Genomic DNA, 27209 nt, shown 5'->3' on the forward strand with positions numbered 1-27209 from the left:
TATACAAAGTGATGTTGAATGAACCCCAATTTACCTACTTATGCAGAGATTGAACCTCAATTTACCTAATGATGCATAGATTGAACCCCCATTTACCTAATAATTTAGAAATTGAACCCCAATTAACCTAGTGATGTAAACATAGAATCTCAATTTACCAAGCGATATATAGATTGAACTTCAATTTACCTCATGATGAATAGATTGAAACACAATTTACCTTGCAATGTAGATATTGCACCCCAATTATCCTAGTGATGTAGAGATTGAACCCCATTTTACCTTGCAATGTAGATATTGCACCCCAATTATCCTAGTGATGTAGAGATTGAACCTCAATGTAGATATTGCACCCCAATTATCCTAGTGATGTAGAGATTGAACCTCAATGTAGATATTGCACCCCAATTATCCTAGTGATGTAGAGATTGAACCTTTATTTAGATATTGCACCCCAATTATCCTAGTGATGTAGAGATTGAACCTTTATTTAGATATTGCACCCCAATTATCCTAGTGATGTAGAGATTGAACCTCAATGTAGATATTGCACCCCAATTATCCTAGTGATGTAGAGATTGAACCTTTATTTAGATATTGCACCCCAATTATCCTAGTAGAGATTAAACCTTTATTTACCTACTGATATTGATACATGTATTTGGCATTAAATAAGCTACTGATAACGAAATTGAACCCTCATTTACTGGGTGGCTCTTAATTCACCAGATTTAGTTCAGTTTAATGTACTGAATGATGTTGAAATGAAGAATTGTAATCTACAGTATACATATGCAAATTAGATATCAATAAACCATGCACAAAATTAAGAATGATACCACGCAAACAGAAATACTGTGAATAAGTAGCATTCAATATTTTCTTGACAACACAAATCAATTCAAATGACATTAATTTATTTTAAATTAAATATGATCGCTACAATTATTTTCAATTCAAACATCTACATGATGCAGTAAATAAATACATTATGTGGACAGACATTTTTTTCAAATCCTAAAAATCAGATTTTTTATTAAATGTATTCAAAAGCACTTAAAAGCACTCTGATGCATTCATACTTTTTTAAACCTTCAAAATGTCCAATATTTCTATTTAAAACAAAACAAATAATGCACAAATGTGTAAAATAAACTAAATGGTTCAGTGTCTAAATACATAAACTATAAATTCAAAGTCATGATAAATACATACTATTTTACAAATAATAACATTCAATTGTAGTCCTTCATAATGATGACAATATCACAGAATTTTACATAAACAAGTTCAAACCACCTATCATATTTGTGGTTGTCAAATAGTGTCTACTGTTTTTTTTATCAAGATTAACAGATACAAATTATTTTTGATTTGGTTTTTGATTTCTTTTTTTTCCAAAGTACTAAAGCAGTTGCTAGATTTTCTATTCAGCAAATAGACAGACTTAAAGATGGATTTTAGAAGAAATCTTGTAATTTGTTTTCATTAATTGATTACATAATATTATTTATTCATCTCAAGAAGAAACTTTATTGTAACTTTTATATACTAAAATATTGCTGACCATAAAATACATGTGATAAATGTGCATTAAAAAATCATTTTGTTCAAATATCTTAAACGTTTTTTAATACTTGCAATAATGAATGACAAAAACATGTCTTGAAATACACCTTTTTCATTATACTTCAAAATTTTGAGAGGGATCCACAAAAAAATTAACAAGAGGGCCTGAAAGGCCCAAAGTCGCTCACCTGAGATAAAAAGAAATGACCTGTTCTTTGCAGCCCAAGATATCAATGAAACATATGTTCTAACCAAGTTTCATGAAGAATGAACAACAAATGGCCCCCTGGCGGCCATGTTTTTTTTTATCAGAGCTGAACCATTTTTGAACTCTTCCAAGATATGTCCAAATTTCATGAAGATAATGTCTTCTAGACTGTTCACATGTTTTCACTATATACATATAAAGAAAACTGCCCCACTGCCTGGTGCCCATGTTATCACGACCATTTTCAAATTTGTCCGAGACATCCACATAACTAATGTTTTGACTTCTAGAGTGTTCACAAGCTTTTTATTTATATAAATATAAGAAAAAAGACCCCCCCCCCCCTACCGGCCATATTTTTTTTATAGATCCAAACCATTTTCGAACTCAACTGTCATATCCAGGTGTGGTAGTGCGGTCTCGTTTTTTACACGGTGAACTGGTCACGGGATGGTTACGAGTTATGTAACTTTGTGAGCACTTATGTAATGCGGAAATATTTCAGGTCAGGATGACACTGCTGACTGGTTGTTATTCAATTAAGTAAAGGTATTGCCGTTTACTTGAATCATTTTATAAACATATTATTCAACAGTAGGCTGTTTTACACTTAACAATTTAGAAATATGAAAATGTATCAATTTTATATTTCATTTCATTATTATTGTGTATCATTCATTACGGTTTTATTTTCAATTTTCTGACATTGTTTAAATACATAAAGCCTGAAAATGATTAATCTTGATAAATGAACTCGGCAAATAAGAAAGGTAAATCTTGATTTTGAAGGTTATTATGATTCTGTTTTTTATCTCCAGAAACTTATAATTGAAATTATTTCTTTATTGTTTTCATAGAGTATCCATTTGATATTTGTTAACATATCTTAAATATGATTATATAGAGTGAATCATTATGGAATCTTGTTTTGATATGAAGTTCCCATTTAAATTACACATTTTTTGTTAATTGTTAAAACATGCATTAAATACTCCCACTGTGAAATAAAATATATCAAATAGTTCAACCAGCTTTTATTACTGACCACTAATATTAACATCTGGCATACAGCACAGTGAGAGGGTCAGTAAACTGAGTGGTAAATAGTTACACACTGCAATGATCAATATCTGGGGTCTAACAAATTCTAGAGCAGAACTAAAATAGATTGGGGAATATGACTCAGCAGGTTAAACAAGGGAGATAGATACGGAAAATTGTGTACATGTTGTCTTTCTTTCAGCTATCTCTTAGTTGATAGGCTTACCATAAGTAATAATGACTAAAACAGTTGTTAATTATGAAAATTCTGTGTTATGAAAAATTAAATAAAACAGTTAAGGGTACATAATAATGACATAATAAAACCAAACTTTACTACACAGGAAACAAATGTTCTGACCAAATTTCATTAAGATTCGACAACTGAATTAAATTTTAAAAAATTAAGACGTTATGAATAAATGGTGATATTTTATTTTAAAAATCTATACATTATTGCAAGTTTAATATGCAAAATAGAAGGGATATTAACTTAACATTGTCTTCATTGTAAAAATACATTAAAGCAGATCTTTATAACATAACTAGAGTGTTGACAAGGTTTTACTATAGTCATATAAGAAAAAATGCCCCGCCCCCTGGCGGCCATGTTTTTCAACCAATTAATGGGATGAATCTTCTGACTAAGTTTCATAAAGATCGAACAATAAATGTGGCCTCTAGTGTTAACAAGATTTTACTATAGTCATATATAGCCATATACGGAAAAATGCCCCGCCCCTTGGCAGCCATGTTTTTCAAGCAAAGGTTACCATTTTTGAACTCATCCAAGATATCATTGGGACAAATCTTCTGAGCAAGTTTCATGATAATCGGAAAATAAATGTGACCTCTAGAGTGTTGACAAGGTTTTACAAAAGCCATATAAGGAAAATGCCCCGCCCCCTGGCGGCCATGTTTTTCAACCAACCAGCATCATTTTTTTAACTCGTCCACAATATTATTGGGATGAATCTTCTGACCAAGTTTCATGAAGATCGGACAATTAATGTGGCCTCTAGATTGTTAACAAGATTTTAATATAGCCATATAAGGAAAAATGCCCCGCCCCTTGGCAGCCATGTTTTTCAAACAAACGTAACCATTTTCCTAGTCATCCAAGATATCATTGAGACCAATCTTCTGACCAAATTTCATGAAGATTGGACAATAAATGTGGCCTCTAGAGTGTTCACAAGGTTTTACTATAGCCATATATAGCCATATAAGGAAAAATGCCCTGCCCCTTGGCAGCCACGTTTTAAAAAAAAAACATAACCATTTTCGAACTCATCCAAGAAATCATTCAGACAAATCTTCTGACCACATTTCATGAAGTTTTGACAATAAATGTGGCCTCTAGAGTGTTAACAAGGTTTTACTATAGCCATATAAGGAAAACTGCCGCGCCCCCTTGCGGCCATGTTATTTTACCGATCTGGACCATTTTCGAACTCGTCCGAGATATCAATGAAACCAATGTTCTGACCAAGTTTCATGATGATTGGGCAAAAATTGTGACTTCTAGAGTGTTCACAAGGTTTCTCTAAAGCCATATAAGGAATACTGCCCCGCCCCCTGGCGGCCATGTTTTTCAATGGACCGGAACCATTTTTGAACTCAACCATCATATCATTTAGACAATCATTTTGACAAAGTAACATAAAGATTGGGCATCAAATGTGACTTCTACAGTGTTCACAAGGTTTTTCTTTTTTTTGACCTAGTGACCTAGTTTTTGACCCAGCAAGACCCAGTTTCGAACTCAATCAAGGTATGAATGGGACAAATGTTCTGACCAAATTTCATGAAGATCAGACAATAAATGTGGCCTCTAGAGTGTTCACAAGGCAAATGTTGACGGCGCACGACGGACAAAAGGCGATCACAAAAGCTCACCATGAGCACGTTGTGCTCAGGTGAGCTAAAAAAAAATTGAAATCACAAGCTTCATGATGTGCGTACGGATGGACAGACAAGTGGAATATTTAAAACAATAATTGGGGCATACAGAGAAATATGACTCAGATTCTTGTTCAGAAGACTTACATGCCTAGCAAATACTTCTACAAAAAGTTTGACACCCATTCAAGCAATGACTGACTTTGGCTTGTCCACTTCTACTCAAGCAATGGCTGACTTTGACTTGTCCACTTCTTCTCAAGCAATGGCTGACTTTGGCTTGTCCACTTCTACTTAAGCAATGGCTGACTTTGGCTTGTCCACTTCTACTCCCAACAGATCTTCTTCCTCTGTCTGCTTGAGATTGTCCGTGAGTCTGTCCGTGAGAGGTGTGATGGAGATGATGAACCAGCCAATTATGGTGAGAATGTTTCGAGACGTGTTCAAGTTACGCCACAATGTCAGGTCTGAATCTTTGACGGTCACCTTTTCCTGAAATAGTACAAGCATTGATTTTGGTTAAAAAAGAATTGAAATACTCATACACGTAGCAAGGATTTAGTTTTTGAATGAAAGAACAAGAGGGCCTGAAAGGCCCAAAGTCTCTCACATGAGATAAAAAGAAATGACCTATTCCTTCAGCCCAAGATATAAATTGAACAAATGTTCTAACCAAGTTTCATGAAGAATGAACAACAAATGGCCCCCTGGCGGCCATGTTTTTTAACAGACCTGAACCATTTTTGAACTCTTCCAAGATATGTCCAAATTTCATGAAGATGTGTCTTCTAGACTGTTCACATGTTTTCACTATATACATATAAAGAAAACTGCCTCACCCTCTGGCGGCCATGTTTTTTCACTGATCACGACCATTTTCAAACTGGTCCGAGACATCCACATAACTAATGTTTTGACAAAAATTCATGATGATCAGGCAAAAAATGTGACTTCTAGAGTGTTCACAAGCTTTTTTACTATATAAATATAAGGAAAAAGACCCCCCCCCTGGCGGCCATGTTTTTTTACCGGTCCAAACCATTTTCGAACTCAACTGTCTTATCCAGGTGTGGTAGTGCGGTCTCGTTCAATTACGCAAGTGAACCGGTCACAGGACGGTTACGAGTTATGTAACTTTGTGAGCACTTATGTAATGCGGAAATATTTATTTGACGCTTATTTCCAGTCAGGATGACACCACTGACTGGTTGTAATTCAATTAACTATAGGCGTCCAGTCAGATACACCTGAAAACACTCAAAGATTTAATCTATGGTTGAAAACCAAAGCAGCTTTAACAAAAATAACTAACTTTTATTCCAAGAACTCGGAAAATGAAGAACAATGACAGAGAGTTAAGAACACGTACAAGCCAAGTCTAAAGAATCTAAGTATTGTTACAAAAATGAACAAAATACAGCAAATACCTTAATGAATGTTAAAAGAAGTTCACAATCTGTCAAAAAACTGATATAAATATAAGTTACTGTAAGTCTAAAAGTTGCTTCAAAAATCTAGTTTAGAAAAAAGGTCTAACTTAATCTAAAGAACACAATTGATGGAGATTAGGAAACTTCAGTGAATCAAATGTAAAAATAAGAAGAATTTACTAAAGTTATTGAAATAAAATAGAGCCTTTCTAATTTAGAAAATACCAAATAAAAATAATCTAAATAATAAGAATAATTTGGAAAATAATGCCAAAATGTTTTGATGCTGGTGTTACAATAATTTAGAGTTTAATTATTTAAAAATTCCAACCTTTTTCAAGAGCTGTTACCTTTTCAAGAAAGCATCAAGAGGTGATTAAATCAGCCAAAACGGCTTATTTTATACAGTTCTGAGAGCACTGGCAGAAGAGTCTATTTTCCCTCAGAAAAGTCCATTTATCAATGATCAATATCTTCCCAAATTCCAGAGCAGAACTAAAAATAGATTACTGAACCAGGTTAAACAAGGGAGATAAATACTGCAAAATTATGTACATGTTGTCTTTCTTTCAGCTATCTCTTAGTTGATAGGCTTATCATAAGTGCTAATGACTAAAACAGTTATGTTAATTATGAAAATACTGTGTTATGTAAAATTTACATAATACAGTTAATGTTACATAATAATGACATAATAAAACCAAACTTTACTACACAGGAAACAAAGGTTCTGACCAAATTTCATGAAGATTGGGCAAAAATGTGTCTAATAGACTGTTCACATGTTTTCACTATATACAAATAGAGAAAACTGCCCCACTCCCTGGCGGCCATGTTTTTCCACCCATCATGAGCATTTTCAAACTCGTCCGAGATATCTATAAAATCAATGTTTAGAATTTTTTTTATGATGATTAGCCAAATAATGTGACTTCTAGAGTGTTCACAAGCTTTTTTTCTATATAAATATAAGGAAAATGACCCATCCTCTGGCGGCCATGTTTTTTTACCGATCCGAACCATGTTCGAACTAAACCGTTATATCCAGAAAAACATGTTCTTACCAAATTTCATGAAGATTGAACCAAAAATGTGACTTCTAGAGTGTTCACATGTTTTCACTATATACATATAGAGAAAACTACCCCGCCCCCTGGCAGCCATGTTGTTTTACCGATCTGGACCATTTTCGAACTCGTCCGAGATATCAATGAAACCAATATTTCAACCTAGTTTTTTGATGATTGGGCAATAATTGTGACTTCTAGAGTGTTCACAAGGTTTCTCTATAGCCATATAAGGAATACTGGCCCGCCCCCTGGCGGCCATGTTTTTCAATGGACCGGAACCATTTTAAAACTCAACCAACATATCAATTAGACAAACATTTTGACAAAGTTACATGAAGATGGGGCATCAAATGTGACTTCTACAGTCTTCACAAGGTTTTTCTTTTTTTGACCTAGTGACCTAGTTTTTGACCCAGCATTACCCAGTTTCAAACTCAGTCGAGGTATCAATAAGACAAATGTTCTGACCTTGTTTCATGAAGATCAGACAATAAATGTGGCCTCTGGAGTGTTCACAAGGCAAAATGTTGACGATGGACGACGGACAACTGACGACAGACAAAAGGCGATCACAAAAGCTCACCATGAGCACGTTGTGCTCAAGTGAGCTAAATATATTAAGTAAAGAAGTTAACATTTTCGTTATTCTTTTGGAGTATCTCATGTTTAAAACTACTGATTCTTATTTTTCAAAACAATGTTCAACTCACCTCCTACCTCCTACAGTATTGGACGAGCTTAAATGTTTTTAAACAATATCTGCGAAATTCATCAAGATTTTATAATAAATGTTGATTCTAGCATGGTAAACAGTATTTGACCTCGTGATGAACTGTTAAACTATACTTGACCCAATTCCAAGCATGGCCTAGATATTGTTTATGTAAAGATTTAAAAGGTTTCTTTAAGATTGAAGCATAACCCTTTTGCATATATAACCATTATACCAGTTTGCATGGTCAAAGCATTCTCAAGATATCGTGTTGAAATGAAAACTGTTACAATCCCCAGTGACCTTGACCTTGAAGCCACAAAATTGATAGGCGTCACCATTTCCTTCAAAGTCAACATCATACTGATTTGCATGGATATAAGCAAAGCATTTTTAGGTATGGCACAGAAGCAATAGGTCAATGGATGTACATGCCAACATATTAACTGACTTGACAGGTGCAAAGCATACAAAGGCCCCTTCTAAGGGGGAATAAAAACTTAGTTCAGCTCTTAAGGGGATCAATATACTGGACAGAAGGCTAAACCCAGTCTTCTTGGATTCCATAAGATGTTTCTGCGAAAACCGCTAACCAGAAAATCTTAAAGTGTGTGCATATCTTTATCTTTGACGTGTTTACTATGCTCTTTTCTCTATGAAAACCAGACTTAATCACTTAACTAAATGCATGTGCATAAAGTGTTGATTAGCCCCTGGAACAAACACTTTCCGCTTTTTTAGCATAATTATTTTTATTGTAGTCTCTTTATAACGAAAATTCTGTGAAGGCAGAAAGTGTTGTCCCTGATAAGCCTACTTGGACTGTGCGACACTTTAAGCACATGCATTAACCCTTTCCCACTCAGAAGCAAAAGTGAAAAAGGAAATATGCAAACAGCATAAAACCACAATAGCCTGTGAACAACTCACAGTCTGTCCAGGTTTAATGCTGTTTGCTGCTAAACAGTATCTAAGGATTGGAAATGAAGCCTTTAAAGCTTGAATCTAGTAACAAAGGTCTTTAATTTAATTTAGCTTTCCAAGGGATAATACATTGCATCAAAATACATTAATGTGGTAAAGGATTAAATACATATCTAAGTGGAAAAGGGTTATACATATCTAAAGGGTTAAATATTTATCTTAGTGGTAAAGGGTAAAACTAGCCGCCCATACTGCAGAGTTGGTGAAGTTGCGTGTCTGCTGGTCATACAGGTGCATCTGGTCTTCAAGGGCGTGATTAGCGAGACTTACAATCAGCGCGGCAAAGTAGAACACTACAGACACAGTGCCGTTCTGTAGGGTCAACGCCTTCAGTATGAAACCCTGTCTGGGATTGGCAATGTCAAACCTGCAGGCAGATTTTATCAATATATCATAAGCATGTATCAATGAATCATCAGCATGTATCAATGTATCATCAGCATGTACCAATATATCATCAGCATGTACCAATGTATCATCAGCATGTATCAATGTATCATCAGCATGTATCAATGTATCATCAGCATGTACCAATATATCATCAGCATATACCAATGTATCATCAGCATGTATCAATGTATCATCAGCATGTATCAATCTATCATCAGCATGTACCAATGTATCATCAGCATGTATCAATGTTTCATCAGCATGTACCAATGTATCATCAGCATGTATCAATGTATCATCAGCATGTATCAATCTATCATCAGCATGTATCAATCTATCATCAGCATGTACCAATGTATCATCAGCATGTACCAATTATCATCAGCATGTATCAATGTATCATCAGCATGTATCAATCTATCATCAGCATGTATCAATCTATCATCAGCATGTATCAATCTATCATCAGCATGTACCAATGTATCATCAGCATGTACCAATGTATCATCAGCATGTATCAATGTATCATCAGCATGTATCAATGTTTCATCAGCATGTACCAATGTATCATCAGCATGTATCAATGTATCATCAGCATGTATCAATTCACATCAGCATGTACCAATGTATCATCAGCATATACCAATGTATCATCAGCATGTATCAATGTTTCATCAGCATGTATCAATGTTTCATCAGCATCTATATCAATGTATCATCAGCATGTATCAGATTCTATGCTGTTTGCTGCTCATCTGTATCTTAGGGTTGGAGATGAAGCCTTTAAATCATAATCTTATACGAAAAGTCTTCAATTTACTTTGATTTTCTAAGGGACTACAAATGGGTAACAAATGTGTATCTGAGTGGTGAAGGGTTAAATGATGTTGTTAGAAATCAGTTACCTGTCAAGAGCTGAAACGGTGCAAATCACCAGCAGTATAAAGAATATACACTGCACTGGCAGAGCCAACCTTCCATAATGTAGAATAAAATCTTCCAACGGGAAATCTAACAAAATATATGCCATAACGATGTGCCAGACCGCCAAACCTGCCAAGAGACCATGGCAGAAGAGGCTGAATGTCCGAATAACTGCCTGCGTATTGATAGCAAATTCGATTGTCGTGTTTTTCGGTTCTTCTCGCACCACTGCTTTTTCTTTTTCCACTTCGGCTTGACGTTTGATGAACCTACTCTTGTTCTCTCCCTTGAATCCTCCTGCAAATCATATTTCAACAGTGTTTTGTTTGGTCCTATTCGGGCTGATATTGATCACTATTCTTTAACTGTATACATCGGTCTTATATATCTTTCCGTAAGGACTGCCTAAAATTCCCAATTGAAGGTTTCCAAAATTAAAGAAATATCTTTTTTTTAAATAGATTGCAACATTTACTTGTTTTACTTATCCAGTTTTTCAAGTTGAACATTAGTAAATATAATATCAACAACTTTTACTCTCAATTAAAGTTTTTGTTAACAAAATAACAACACCAAAAATTTCCCCGTTAAAGACAAAACAAGGTGATACTTCCCTATTCAACGGGCTCAGCCCAATTCCCCAAATGGCAAAAAAGTACTGTTCAAATTATTGTATGCTCCATTCTCAATGTTTGTAATAGTTTTCAGAATATGACCTAAAACTGACACGGACAATAATATTTATTTTGTGCACATTAAATAAAATGATATTAAAATATACTTTTCATCTCCTGAACCAAAAACAACAATGACAAAATTGTCACCAAACCAGGTTTTCAATTAAAAAAAGTCTGATGAAGGGAGACAATTCAAAATGCGCATTGTTACCCCCCTTGTTTCAAAATCAATCTAGTTTTACTCGTGGCAACCTTGATTTGAATATGAAAAAAAAGTCTGATAAAGGGAGACAACACAAAATGTCCATTGTTACATGTTCATAGTTACCCCCCCTTGTTTCAAAATCAATCTATTTTTAGTCATGGCAACCTTGACCTTGGAGATACCGACGTAATTCTTTCGCGCGACACACCGTCCAATGATGGTAAACAAATGTGCCAAATGATTTTAAAATCTCACAATGAACGACAAAGTTAGGGCCCGGAAACTTGTTCCGCCCGCCCGCCGACATTTGCCAATCTAATAGCCAGTTTTTTCCTTCGAAAAACCTGGTTAAAAATTGGTGATAAGATTCAATAATAGCTACAATCAGTCCACCTTGGTAATCTTAAAAATAGGGGTTTCAACTAAATATGAACATGTAATCATGATGTTTATCAAGTAACACAAACTTCGAAGGTTAAGTTATAATGACACAGGTCGTCTTACCATCAGTTTCAATGTAGAATGTGTGGAAACTTGAGAATGTGAGACCCAGTCAAGTAAGGCTTTTACCTCTCATTATGGGGTCTTATGCATCTGTGTCAAGTGTCAACCCAGATAAGCATGTGCACTCAGCACAGACTAATCAGGGGAAACAATTAACACATTAATTGGATTTTTGCTGAGAAGAAATGTTTTCCAAGAACAGGGCTTAATTATATAGATCAAGTTATCCCTCTTTAATACCATCAGTTTCAATGTAGAATTTCTCTGTGGGTTGAGACTTCATTGCATGAGACGCGGTCGAGTAAGGTTTCTTATATTCCTCTTCATCATCATCGTCATCCTTCTTGCTATCGTGTGTCACAATGTCATCTTGCAGATCTGTCAGCTCAGCCACCAGTGTGTTGTCAAAGGCACCCTCCGGTTCAACGGTGTCTGTCGGCTTCTTCACCTTCTTCTTGACTTTCTTTTTTCTTGGCGTACCATCTTTTGGCGTCTTGATCAAACTTGCTTTGCTCCCGTCAACATCCTGTTATATACATATATATGCATTAGACAGAGCAACATGTTGTGTGACTGTCTTTCCAATAATATCATCGATTACTATAGATGTAGTATGAATAAGCCGTGCTCTGTTAAAAGGGGGTTTAATGCATATGCATGAAGTGTTGCCCCAGACTTAAGGCATATGCAATAAACCCCCTTTTCACAGGGGTCTGCACAGGCTAATCAGGGACGACACTTTCTGCTTTTATGATATTTTTCGTTTTAAAAAGTCTCTTCTTAAATCTAGTTTGGGCGGAAAGTATGTTACCTGATTAGCCTGTGCAGACTTCACAGGCTAATCTGGGATTACACTTTACGCACATGCATTAACCCCTTTTCACGGAGCACGTCTCAAATAATTGACACTGATAATCCTGTAATGTCTCAAATCCAAACAAAAACAAACAATGTTTTCATGAATTTTCTTAAAATACTAATGTTATCATAAAGTGTGTAAATTAATTCTTGAAATTTAGCACCTAAGTCTCAGGATATAAAATATGATGTGTATGAAGCATACATGCCAGGCCCATTAGACGTCCCAATCTCGGCAGGACATTCCTGCTTTTCAGGAGATTGTCCTTGCTTGCCAATATGAGACAATTGGTTCAGTCATTCGTAAAAAAATTAAATTTTATAAGTTCACAACAAAATTTGCTATTCAAGCTCTGTCTGGCTTATATTCACCATTGCTTATCCCTTTACTGCCCCCGATTAACAAACCACTTCTACTACTCAAGTGCACCTTTGTGTTGTTTTTGACACCGTATCATTGATTTATCGGAAAATTATTTATTTTATCAGGCATTCACACAGTGGTGTTTTAATGATAGGGGTTGCTTATTGCTATAGATAGACATTGTAGTGAAATAAAATACAATTGCTTTTATATTTCATGGCCAAATCAAGTCTTAAGATACTATTACACGATATTCTGCGTGATATACCATCAGAGGCTAACAACCTCCAAAAGCACCCATTGTGTATGACAAATTGAGTGCTGACCGATACATATTGATGTTTTACATAAATTCACTTTCATTTTACGACTGATTTTCATAAAATAGTCATTACATATTGCATTAATCTAAATTAAGAGTAAACTAACAATTGGTTGAATAAAAACAGGGGTCTATTAAAACAGTGTTCGATGCGCGCAGCTTCATTTTTTAAAATATTTGTGATGTTTGCTTTAATTCCATATTCATTATTGTACTGAAGTTTTCAAACTACCAAACATGTGCCAGTTTCAACTTTTATCACTGATAATAGTTTGTTTTAACAGAAGCAGGAATTATGAAGTTTTTTTAAGCAAAACCACATATTGTTGCAAATAAAATCAAAACAAGGCCGATGACCCTACGTTTCATTGCAAGTTGTGCTTAGTATTTGCATATATAATCTGTAGACAAATAAAGAGTATATCTTTTGTTATAAAAATACAATTGTAATTGTCAAGTTTGACTGGTCAACGAACCGATGTAGATGTAGACACACCAAAATTAACTCAAAACCCATAAAGTTAATAACTAACAAGAAATATCTTTAAAATAGCGATGTGTTCGTGAAACACTATGTCCCCATATATATGACCTTTGACCTTGAAGGATGACCTTGACCTTTCGCCACTCAAAATGTGCAGCTCCATGCATGTCAAATATCAAGTTGCTAGCTTCAATATTGCAAGTGACATTAAATGAGCAATTTTGACCCATATATTTGACCTTGAAGGATGACCTTGACCTTTCAACAATCAAAATGTGCAGCTCCATGAGATACACATGCATGCTAAACATCAAGTTGCTATCTTCAATATTGTAAAAGTTATGGCAAATGTTAAAGTTGGGGCAAACAAACAATCCAACAAACAAACCAACAGACAGGGCAAAAACAATATGTCCCACACTATAGTCGTGGGGGACATACAAAGATATACGGCGTTGATTTTGGTTGTGGTTGATGAAAGATAAAGAGTTATATTAATGAGATAGCAAATGCCTTTTTCTGCGCAGTTCTTAGCAGCATCACATGCAAATCACTTACGTTGCGTCAGATTCCGTGGTTTATTTCGCATTACATGTATTAGATATTACTGACCACATTTCTATAGATATAGAACAGAAATACACAAGAAGAATGGAAATTAAATGACAATATAAGTGTCAATGGCCACACACGAATATACCATACATATTTGAAATATTAATACAGGCGTTCTTCGAACAGACATGATGTAGTGGTTTTTCGGACATAGTTACATGTATTTGATTCGATTGTTAATAGAAGCGTGAATCATCGTGCTCATGTTTAATACATTGGTTCACTGGATTAACGCTATACAGTTTATATAATGAGGCTTGTACTGACCGCAAAAAGAACTTTATACATTGCGAGATTAAATGCAATGCATTAAAGTGAGGTCACTATTCCACTGCTGGAATGACGGTTTGTTTAAAGCTTTATACTTTTACATGTTTTTTCGGTGTTTCGACATCAATTTAACATGTTTTGATAATAACGAGTATCAGGATAGGGAACAACAATATATATATGATCTAAAATATACGTGATCACATGATGCAATACGGTATTAATAACTAAATATGAGAACACAGCTTTTAATTACAAACGCTATGGCGCTGACAATCTTCTTAATGTAAAGTCGCAAACACAAACTGTATTGATGTTGTGAGTTGAGTGTGAAACTGTTCTATCCCTCAAGATATAAAGTAGATTCATGCTTAACACGCATTTAACATCGTTACAAAGACGCGGTTGTGTTCTGGGGAATTATGCTCAATTCAGCCAATGGAATAAATGAAGTGTATTAATTCTGATCTAGCCACAGGAAATTTTATTTGAATTTTATTGGACACTTACAAAGGTCAGGTAAGGTGAAAAGCTGGCTTAGACAGCTAAGCCGAAAAAATGACACCCTGAGCTAATCCCGACAAGTTTCAAGCTATAGCTATTGGAAAAAGAACTACTTCTCAAAACCCCTCTTTCTATATAAGAAACACAAACATTAAATGTGACGATGTTGTCAAACTTCTTGGAGTAAACTTAGACTCAAACCTAAATTTTGATAGCCACATAAGTAGCATCTGTAGTAAGGTAGCTCAACAGCTTAACATTCTGAAAAGAATAGGGAAAAACCTCTGTGGTCTCAGTAGATTGACCATTTTCTATTCATTTATCCTCTCAAATTTCAGTTTCTGCCATCTAAGTTCTAACGTGGCATTTCTGCTCTAAAAGCAACACAGACAAATTGAAAAAATACAAGAGAGAGCTCTTCGCTCTGTATACGACGATTACAACAGTTTGTATGACTAATTACTGACAAAAGCTAATTTGCCTAGTCTACATGTATATATTAAAAAAATCAGAGTTATGGCCCTTGAAACATTCAAAATTATAAATAGTATATCTTTACCTGTTCTAAATGACCTGGTTTTCAAACGTGAATCTCGTAATCATTTCAGATATACCAATCTTCTTGAGATTCCCCAAGTCAAGACTACTAAGTATGGTATTAAAAGTTTCCGGCATGTAGCTCCAGCTCTATGGAATGCCTTACCAGAAATCTACAGAAAAGCTAGTAATTTTAACCAATTCAAAAGCTTTTTGATGCACTGGAATGGCAAAGAATGTAAATGTTCTGCCTACTAAGTTACTTAGGAACAATTTTTTCTGGAGCTGCATGCTACACTGTGATAAGTTGCTTTGCTGTTTTTGCTTTGCTTATGTATTTTTAATAATTTTATTTTGATTGCATGTGCTTGCTTCTAGTTTGATTGTAGTTTGCATCTAGTTGTTTCTTGCTTCTATTTTGTTGCTTGCTTATAATAGTTTGTTTTATGCTTTTATTCTGTTTTTGTTGTGAGAAAGCTGCTGATCAGTTCATCTTGAATCTGATTTGAGGTGATAATACTAATTAGTCTTTAGCACTTTTTTATCTGTCGCACTTTTGTGTTTCTTTTTGAATTCAGTTTCTTACGTTGCCGTCTTATTGCAATTCTTAGACCTACTTGCAGGTCTAGATCAGCAGCTTCCTACACAGTTTTTAATTGCCTCCTATTTTATTCTGTTTTATTTATGCTTTGATAAGATTTTTTATATGCTTTTGTATTCTATTGAAATTATATTATGTCATTCACTGACTCTGCTGCTGGTCCAGCTTTTTTGTGCATTATTGTTTAGAGAAACCAATTAGCCCCTATATGCATGCCACAGTCTTTCTCTGCCCCCACATATGCAATACTAGCAGGAAAGTCAAATATTGTCAAATTAAGTTCAATGTTGCATGTAATTATTGTCCTAATCTGTGTTTCACCCTTAAACATGTATATGACTTTTCTTTCTAGCTGTTTTACTCATGTTTTACTGTTTACATTTCAGGGCTTTTTTCCTTCTTTGCGAATGGCCGTGGACGGACATTTCACAATTTTGACACGGCCAATTCACAAACCTGACATGGCGGTGAATATTTACAAAAACGGCCGTTTTAAATCGTGAAAAACGGACTTTTCGTGCTCAAAACTGTCAAAAACAGCCATTTCCGAACAGAAATATAATTTTCATAACCTCGTTTTTAATTCCGAAATCTCGAGAAATTGTCGACTCGCGTTACCGATGTTTGCTTGTTTTAATCGATTTGAAAGTGTTGTGTAACCGGTGTAAATAGTAAAAGCTCTGCCTGACAACGTCACTATAAAAAAATGCCAACGCAAAACGCTCGTTACTACATGAAGAAAATTTGTTATTCGTATCTGTTTACGATTGTAAATCTTGGTTAAAGTAATAATGTGGTCCCTTCATATATATTTTTTTAATTTAAATGCATATTCATGATTCAAACTTTGTGTGTAGTACTAGTCTATTTATGCTTTGTGAAAAAATGTGAAAAATATATAACTCTTTTACATTTCTTACAAAAGTACTGTTGTTCAATGTATACCTAATGTTTCAGATCAAATGACAACCTCCCAGGGAGATCATCTTGCACTGGCGAGGGTCAGGCTAACAGAACATGAAAATTATCATGAAGAAGGAATTTTCCTCATCAGATATTGAGAGAATTATTGACATTTTCAAGAGTAAAAAGAACAGAGTTCTAAAGCTGTAAAGTCCAGAACATGTCTGAGTTATGTGCCCTTGAAAAGTTCTATGTTTATAAATGTTATTCCTGTGGTAAAGAAATGTTGGGACCAAGTATTTTAGTTGCATTTGGTACATGAATGTTTTGCAAATCAGATATATGTATATATGTGTTGTTATTGTATCAAATACAGTATTCATAGAATGAAAATATGCCTTGATTGCATTATTTAAGGAAATTTTGATAATATTCAAGTGTTTAACATGCGTTAACTATACTTATGCATTGAACTTAGAATTTCACAATTTTAAGAAGTTCGCGCCTCAGTTTTTTCACAATTTTAAGAACTTCGCGACTCATTTTTTCACAATTTGAACAGTTCGTGACTGAATTTTTCACAATTTTGACAGGTTTGCGACTCATTTTTTCACAAAGTGAGGGGCCAGGGCTGCTTCACAAAGTCAGGAAAAAAAGCCCTGCATTTGTTGTTTAGTAGGTTCAAAAGCTTTGCAGCTTATGTTACTTGTTATATGTCTTGCCGACACAAAATAAAATTTATTTGATTGTTTATATGAAAAGATAACCCTTAATGTTTGTCCAAATTCTCACTTATTTAAGTTCTTAAACAAGAATCTTTGAAATGATAAAATTGATACACACTTCTCCTTGACTTGTAGCACTTCTTGCTGTGGTCGGGTCGACCTCTGTAGTGTCAGTCTTTTTCACAACCTTTTTCTTCTTTTTAGGCGTTTTCACTTCCCCACCCACACCATTTTCAGTGGCAGTTGTCGAGTCTGCACTTGCAGCGGCCTTTTTCTTTCGTCGCGGAGTTGGTTTCGGCTGGTTTTCACCATCTGCTGGAGGTTCCTCTGGTGCCTTTTTCTTCTTCCTTACAACTTTTTTCTTAGGTTTGTCGGCGGGTTCGGTATTATCGGACGAAAGCGGAGGTAATTTTGTTTTTCTAGTCGTAGCTTTGGTTTCCTCCATTTTTGTATCCCTTATTTACGTTCCGAATGATCTAAGCGACATGTTTAACCCAAATAAAATATATAAGACAGAAATGGTTACATTGTACTATTCAAGATGGATTTGTGAAGTAAATTAATATAATAAAAAAACGATAACGTGTTACACGAAGTCTTTTTTGCCATTAAAATAATTTGACAAAAAATCAAATGAAATCAAATAAAGTTTAATGAAAATATAAATACAAAACACGATATATGCATAATACATCATGTATTGTAAATAATTCCAATTAAGTATTTTTCAAACATGTTTTCTGTAGTTTGTTAACCTTCTTTGAGTCATATTCGTATTGCTAAAAAATCTGTACAAAATGCATATATACTTTATATTTTTGAGAATGTGTCGATGTAAGGTTGTGTACAATTTTTCAGTAGTGCGTTTTTTGTATGTAACTTTCAGGTATGGATTTGCCGTTCTCCGCCCGTTCGCAGCAAACATTACGGAACTTACATGCTGTCGACTGGATGATGGTATAAGCGGATGTAAAGCAGGTATCGTCCCGACTTTGAAGTCATAAGTCATATATTTGTTCATATGAGCTAGTGTGTGTGGGTGGGGGGGGGGGTAGTTTTGACAGTAGGGGGGGGGGGGGGGGGGGCGGGGGTAGTTTTGAGAATGCATTCTAACATTGACCGTCGGGACATCGGCTCGATGTCTAGTGAGTAATACAACATGAATAATATGTATATTGAACCGACAAATGACATAACATTATTTAATAATTGTAAATTGCATTCTGTTGCCAATAACATATTGTTATAGCCCCTAGATTTTATATGTTACCTGGACCTGCAAAGAAAATTAGGCTCCAACATACGCTATGTGGTTTACTATAAAGAAATGTTCAATCATAAATATTAATCTAAACATCAAGCAACTTATCGTATTTTGCCACAAGTAGCTTAAATAACATGTTTAGATGTGACATTAACAAAATAGCAAAGACTCGTACAACTAGAATATCTTTTACAAGAGTTAGCTTTGTGAATCAAAACAGTCTACACCAGCAACCGCACTAAATAAATACCACATAATGTTAACTAACATGTCTCATGAGCTTAACTGAGTTTTTTCAACTATATTTAACCGTGTTGAGTATAAATCACAGTCTTAAACAAGTTCCGCACTGAGTTACCATATGTATAGACAATGTGCAGGCACGTAGCGTCCGGGAGAGACAAAAATACACAAATGTACGTATTAAAAAATACTGGAATTAATTATATGTTCAAAACCCATGTCAAATTTTTATAATGGCTTTGGTAAATTCAATATCAATTTATCCAATCTTGTTTACTCTACATGAAGTTAAATCAAACAATTCTTGTTTCATGTGTTGATGTCACATAATCATATTTTCATCCTGCATGATTTGCTTATACATTAAATTGTCAGTAAATATTGTCAGAATGTAAGAAACCATATATCTAATTTGATTCACGCTGCAGAGTTTAACCTTACTGGCTACATGGTTATCTTTCCGCTATATTTACTAAACTGCCCCAGAGTAAAGGCGGTGATAGTTGTGTTCAAATCGGCCATGTTTTATTGAAACAACCTTTTCCCGAGCATCATTCATACCATATTTCAGTGAAAGCTTGTAGTAATTTTCCATGGTTTCAATAGAGTTTTATTTATCATCATTTTTTCCTCATTTTCACTTTAGATGATAAATAAAAAAGTCATGTTGTTAAGAAACTTACACTAAGTTGGACAAATAAGAAACGGATGTGTTATTATCTTCCATGTGTTTTCAGGGATAACCGTTAACCAATTGGGGGGGAAGGGTGGCTTTATATATGTGTCTTGTTCTGAGAAAACGGGGCATAATTCATGTGCGTAAAGTGTCGTCCCAGATTAGCCTGTGCAGTCTGCACAGGCTAATCAGGGACGACACTTTCCGCTCTAATGGTATAATTAGTTTCAAGGAAATTCCTCCTTACCGAAAATCAAGTTTAGGCGGAAAGTGTCGTCCCTGATTAGCCTGTGCGGACTGCACAGGCTAATATGGGACGACACTTTACGCACATGTATTATGCCCAGTTTTATCAGAACAAGACATTTAATAAATGTTGTAATTGACATCCGTTTTTTTATTGCAGTTAATACAGACGGTTGTGAGTTCCGATGCATACGATTTATGATGCTAATGGATTTATACATGTTTGCTAGATTTGCCATTGATGTGTGTATACAATGCTACGACTTCAAAGAAAAACATGTGGGGTCTACCTGATTATACGAATTTACTTGATCTTATAAAACGTGAATCTCCTTTATCATCAGCTGCTTTAAGTTGAAAATGTAATAAATCGATAATGTGTTGTGTCGTATATATTTATATATATATAGATATAGATAGAGATAGATAGATAGATAGATACATAAATAGAGAGATATAGAGAGATAGATAGATAGCTAGATCCATTTGGATCGAGTAGATAGAGATAAGATATCTGATCGATAGCTAGATAGATAGATAGATACATAAGATAGAGAGGAGAGAGAGGATGAGGGAGCGGACAGAGAGAGAGACGAGAGATATAGCACGCATAGCGCGAGAGAGAGATAGATAGCTAGATAGATAGCTAGTCCTCGATAGCATAGCTCGCTGCTCGCATAGATCGCTCTATAGACTCGAATAGATAGATGATAGCTCGCTCGCTCGATAGATAGATAGATAGATAGATAGATAGATAGATAGATAGATAGATAGATAGATCGATAGATAGATAGATAGATGGATAGATAAATAGATATATGGACAGATAGATAGATAGATAGATAGATAGATAGATAGATAGATAGATAGATAGATAGATATATGGACAACATGGAATGTCCAAACTTAAAAGTTGTGCAGGACGGACAAGAACGAAAGTTAAATACATGTATTTATATTTATGTTCAGAATTCTAGATGTGTCAAAGTCACGGACGCCCCCAAGATACATGTGTACATCCATTCAACGGGCAATTAAATGCCATAATAGTTCTTTTTATGCCTCCGGTAGGGTGGAATATAGCAGTTGAACTGTCCGTCAGTCTGTCCGTCCGTCCAAAACTTTAACATTGGCCATAACTTTTGCAATATTCAAGATAGCAACTTGATATTTGGCATGCATGTGTATCTCATGAAGCTGCACATTTTGAGTGGTGAAAGGGCAAGGCCATCCTTCAAGGTCAAAAGTAAAAAATAAAATCCAAGGGAAAGTAATAAGCTTTAAAAGGGAGATAATTTCTAAACCTGCCGAATGATATATTGAAATATAATTTCAAAGCGGCGCAATAGTGGGCATTGTGTTTCTGACAAACACATCTCTTGTTAATTATTAGCTTACATGAGCACAAAACCTGGCTACCGTCTTCGTGAGTTGTCTGTTTTCGTTCGCCAACCTTTAGCACAATATTAAACGGAAGGCCTTATTTTGAAAAATCAAATCCCGATGAAGCTTCGACAGAATGTTTATGTTTCGAATATCTAGGCCAAGTTTAAATCTGGGTAACATGCGTCCCAAATCTAGGTCACCGAGTCAAATCTAAAAATCAACTTTTTATAACTCGAGAAGCCAAATGCATGACTCAGTCTCAATGATACTTGTTCAAAATGTTGATGTGAACAATATCGAGGCCGAGTTTCAATGTAAGTCAATTGCGTCAAACTACGTCAACAGTTAAAATCCTAGAAAAATCGTGCTAACCGCTCCAGGGGACTCAATATAAATGAAACTTAGTCAGAATGTCTATCTTTACAATATCTTGGCCAAGTTTGAATCTGGATAACGTGTATTATAACGCTTGGTGACCGAGTCAAATCTTTATGAACAACAACAACATTGTCATCGCTCTAGAGGTATCATTTATTACTCGATCTGGATGTAAGTTCCTCGGAATGGTTATCTTGATAATATCTAGACTGAGTAAGTCAAGTGCGTTCATGTCCTATGTAACTAGGTAAAATCCTATTTAAAAAATTGTTATCACTCGAGAAGACATATTTGGGATTTATATTAGGGATGGGACCGAATATTCGAATATTTGAAAATCGGCCCAAAATTCATATTCGAATATTCTATTTATATGCAAATATACTTCCAAAAAGTTATAAGTACATGTACAAAGTCGCAGTTTTGGTTTCCATTATAAGTCATTGCTTTGATAACAGCTTCCATCAATGAACGAGATGATAATTGGCCGACGGGATGGTATAAGGAGAAGGACCAATCGTCGAATTACTATCAATTCATAGTTATGCAATATGTACAAACTATTTTCTGAAAATCAGTCGAAAATGAAAGTTAATTTATGTAAAGCATTTACGTATATTGAAAAAAAAACATTTAAAAATTGGTGTTTTGACAGGTTTTTTAAACTCAGCGGTCAATTGTATAAACAGTGGTTAATATTAACTTTAATAACTTGATTAGCGCAGTTATTTACATGGTTATGTTACCGCAATGCAATATAATTGTATTTGTATAAACGATGGTTACTTCGTTGTAACCTAACCATTGACATTTGTTAACTTACGACAGTAAAATTACCAACAATGCAACCCTGAAGATGACGTCGTTTTCGCGCAATTTGTCAGATGAACATTGTCCAATATGGCCTCTGACTCTGTAACAAAAGAAATAAGCGAAAAACGGGCTAAACCGTATAGTGACCGAGAGGTGAACGTTTTAAGAACTTAATGAAAGAAAATCTTCATAAACTCAAAGCAAAGCAAAGCGGCCACTCGTTACCTAATAACTAACTCGTTGTAGTCAGAAACTTGATACAATACATTATTTAAAGCCCCATAAACACTCAAAATCAACGAATATTTCGTAAAATATTTCGTACAATAAAGTTGACCCATACAAAATTACTGTTCCTTAAAGCATCAGCCAAAATATTAACGCTATATGTGGTCTGGTAACATAGATTTAATATAATACATTTACAAGTTACCAGACCATATATAGCTGTGAAATTATGGCTGTTATATACGGAACACTGATTTTGTATGGGTTTACTTTATTTTACGACATAGTTTACGAAATATTCGTTGGATTTTGAGTGTTAATGGGGCTTTGATGTGTACGCATGGAATCGCAAACTCATTAATTTATCGGGGTGATAGTAACTATTGTGGTTAGTCTACATTAGCGACACAGTAATTCACATGGACCGAAGTAGGGTGTAACGAAGCAAAACAACGAAACGAACACATAATTTTTAAAATATTTTGTTACAAGGATTTATCATCGAGTCCCGTGTGAATACAGTTTCATGCTTTTGTACATAATTTCACGAAATTTATGATCGAATCCCGGCTGTATAAAGTTTGAAGCAATAAACGTATCCGTTTCGCAACACTGCGTTTTGAGAGATAAAATCTATATTTGAAATATGACATGAGTAAAATAGACATAAAATAATTCTTGCATTGAGTATAAAATTAACTGAAGTTTGTATTTAAATAGCTAATATGTATTTTATGTTCATGACATTAAGCATTAAATATTGTGGACTTAAAATGAAAACTTCATTCGTTTCAAGTTACCGAATTAATATACGTAACATCACTTAAATTATGCTTCAATTAAGCTTTATTTAATTTAATTCTTACATAGTTGATAAGTCTACTTATTGCTTTGTTCACTAAGCCTATTGTACCTTATGCATGTTGAAGAGTACAGAAAACAGAACATTGTTTAAACTTTGAAAATGCTGATTTTTTCGCGCGATTGGTTAACCTTTAATCTTAAATGCAGTCTAACAGAGCTGTCTACGCCTAACATACCGGTAATGTTGCACTCGAGAAGTAGAAGTTGGTTGTCAATAGGGGGCAATACGGGATTATATATATAGCGATGGCAACTTTTAGCCAGACAGAGCCTGAATAACGAATTTTATTGTGAATTTATAGAACGTTTTAACGAATATATGGACAAATTGTCTCATATCGGGACCCTGGAACAATCACCAAACTGGTTGGACTGTCCCGTCGAGATCTGACATGTATGTTTTAATTCCTTTAACCATATATGCAAATCAATGATTATCTACTCAGAATTTAGTTTCTCAAATCTAAAGCAATTAAATCGTTCTTAAATGGTTGTTTATTCTAGAAAAAATAGCGAAACCAAAAGCATAAATATTATCGATGGAAAGTAATCCAGATCAATTATAAGTATTGAAATAAATTAGAATTACGGTTATGTGCTTTTCTGAAATATATTACGTCCAATGAAACTAAACAGTATTTATTTTAAAAAGAGCATAATAATCAATGATCTTTAAAAAAATTATTACTCGATCCTGTTTTTCAAAGCTGCACATAAGATACGATTGATAGTGGCATTCGTGGCAATCAGGAATAAATTGCTCCGGACGGTCATAAATTCGGACATTTTAATTTCAATATAAGGTTTAAAAATCGAATATTCGAATATATTAGAATAATGACAAACGAATATTCGAATATCGTTTCAAGTATTCGTTCCCATCCCTAATTTATAATTTAGTAAATTTGATCAGAATGTTTATCTTGGAAAATTTTGAGGCCAATAATGACATTTGGTGAATCTTGAGTGCTTCATAAACATCATGGCCCTTTTTGTTGTTCGTCCATAAAGGTCAAGAACATGCTGTGTTATTGCGAATTTTACCTTTGCCATTTCAAATTTGCGTGATAAATGATTACAGTCAGCAAAGCTTTAAATGACCATTTTTACCAATGAGTCCATTTTGAAAGAATTTTCTTATTGCATTATTATAAAACGTTATTTTCATCATGTCCTTCTATTTTATATATCCTATTTATAAAATTGTGTAAACAGTCATTTAACGCAATTTGTCGCTGTGATGAACCTTAATTTACCTCCTGAGAGATGCACAATTAAAATCGGTAGTAAATTTAATGAGAGACATCAGCTGCATCTAAAAATAGAAAAACTATTTTTTAAACTCTATCCTTTGTTTATGGCAAGGAACAGACCTTTTTCAGTGCTAAACGATTTTGACTAAAACTGTACGGTAAGTACATAGTACCATTACAAACTGCGTCTGAAACATGTTACCTTTAAACAGAGTGATAAAGTTTATTGAGAGCGATAGCCCATTTACTCGTTCTCGCTAGGTCACTGTAGGTTTAAACATACAATTGACCATTTCATAGTCGATATGCGAAATATTTTTTTCACGCAAAACTTCGTAAGGTATTTAGATCCGTAAAACTCTCAGAAACGAAATATTTAAGTTAACACAGATATTCTATTTTTTTCGCTTTCATAACTATTTAACGTATGTACATCTATTTCGCTTTCATAACTATATAAAATAATCTTGCACACAAACAACAAGCATCACATTTTTGTAATAGTATTTGCGTATTTTCTTCATCAACCCCAATGCTACAAATAATTGTTGTTTGACTAGACTGAAGGTGATCATATAATTTGTAGGTGTTAAACAGTATTTCAGTCGAAATGAAGAAAAGTAATTATGTCGAAATTCAATACAGATTGTGGTTGTTTGAATTGTTATACATATAGGGGATGAATAACACAACGAAGTAAAATATGTGTCCTTCCTTATCAAGGGTACGTTAATTTGACTCATGGTCGAATTCAGTGTGTAGGTACAGACAGTTAAATCCGAGATTGAGTAAAAATCGTAAAAATGTGCAAAGCAAATATATAAGCGTACAGTGTCGCATGAACACTATCCATGATCAGATCGTTATATACTTGTAAGTTGGAAGAGTTTCTTTATTTTTTATGTTCTGTGTTGCGAATGATTGTCTTAATTGACGAAACATAGTTATTAAAGTCATGCTCTTCTTCTTCTTCTTACGGTAAAGGTCAGGAGTCTTGATAGACTGTATGGTTGACCTAACTGAGGGATGAGACAGCCATTTAAAAATCTAAAAGATGGTTAAAACTATGTACAGGCGTTGGCTGGTTACGCTGTCCTAGAGGGTGAGGCTCTGAGCTGGGCCAGAGCAGTTTTAAACCCTTCTAGGCAGGTGGAGTCAGTGACACGGGTCGGCAGCTGGTTCTACTGGCTTATCGTTCTGGGATAGAACGAGTTATTGTAGACAGTGGATTGTGGGGTTGCCTGCTGCAATCTTGATTTTCCCCTGGTTCTTGAGTCGCTCCGTGATAGGATAGATCCGGGATCTACATCTACAAGGTGATGTTGGATCTTGAAAAGGAGGGTCAGACGATGGTCTTGTCTCATCTCCTGTAGTGGCCGCCATCCAAGATCCTTGAGCATATGTGACACACAGCCTGGTGATCTATCCCAGTGGTTGTTGTGAACAAACCTCGCAGCTCTTCTTTGGGCTTGTTCCAGCTGATTGGTGTCTCTGGCCTGGTAAGGGTCCCATGCAGCTGCTGCATAGTTGAGGGTTGGTACAACAAGGGAGTGGTAGGTTCGTTCTCGAGCTTTTTTGGTGCAGTTGTACAGGTTCCTCCTCAGGAATCCCAGTGTCTTTGAGGCCTTGGCTGCAGTGTTGTCGACATACTGTTTCCATGAGAGGTCTTCGGTAAGTGTCACTCCCAGGTATTTAGCACTGTCAACGTCCTCGAGAATGTGTCCATGAAGGTTGTACGAGTGTTTTGTACGGAACCGCTTGTTGGTACACATGTGTAGGACCTGGCAGTTTCTCGGGATTAAAGTGCATCTGCCATCTTGTTTCCCACTCTCCTAGGGCATCCAGGTCTCTCTGTAACTCATCTGAATCAGCCTTTGTCCTGATCTCTCTGTAGAGGAGTCCATCGTCTGCAAACAGACGTGTCTCTGATGTTGTTACCTTTGGCATGTCATCGATGAATTCGAGGAACAATAGTGGTCCGAGTACTGTACCCTGAGGGACCCCAGATAGGACGTCTGCTTGTGAGGATGTGGTACCATCCAGGAGAACCTGCTGCTTC

General features: G+C 35.1%; 1 protein-coding gene across 1 annotated transcript; it reads right to left on the minus strand.

Annotated features, from left to right (window-relative positions):
* Nucleotides 1-900: 900 nt before the first annotated feature.
* LOC127850865 (transmembrane protein 237-like) lies at nucleotides 901-19718 on the minus strand. The gene is made up of 6 exons (XM_052384208.1): nucleotides 19422-19718; nucleotides 17918-18275; nucleotides 11857-12142; nucleotides 10212-10527; nucleotides 9109-9283; nucleotides 901-5212 (listed from the first exon to the last, which is right to left on the minus strand). The coding sequence occupies exons 2-6, from the start codon at nucleotides 18242-18244 to the stop codon at nucleotides 5015-5017; spliced, it is 1302 nt and encodes a 433-aa protein (XP_052240168.1). The 5' UTR covers nucleotides 18245-18275; nucleotides 19422-19718; the 3' UTR covers nucleotides 901-5014.
* Nucleotides 19719-27209: the final 7491 nt, after the last annotated feature.

Source organism: Dreissena polymorpha, chromosome 1 (genome assembly GCF_020536995.1).
Source record: "Dreissena polymorpha isolate Duluth1 chromosome 1, UMN_Dpol_1.0, whole genome shotgun sequence".
Lineage (NCBI taxonomy): Eukaryota > Metazoa > Mollusca > Bivalvia > Myida > Dreissenidae > Dreissena > Dreissena polymorpha.

Coding starts and splice junctions, on each gene's coding strand:
- LOC127850865 (XM_052384208.1), bottom strand. CDS start 18,244: ATGGAGGAAACCAAAGCTACGACTAGAAAAACAAAATTACCTCCGCTT. Junction 12,143..17,917: donor GTGCTACAAGTCAAGGAGAA/GTGTGTATCAAT, acceptor TGTATATAACAG/GATGTTGACGGGAGCAAAGC. Junction 5,213..9,108: donor GCAACTTCACCAACTCTGCA/GTATGGGCGGCT, acceptor GTACTATTTCAG/GAAAAGGTGACCGTCAAAGA.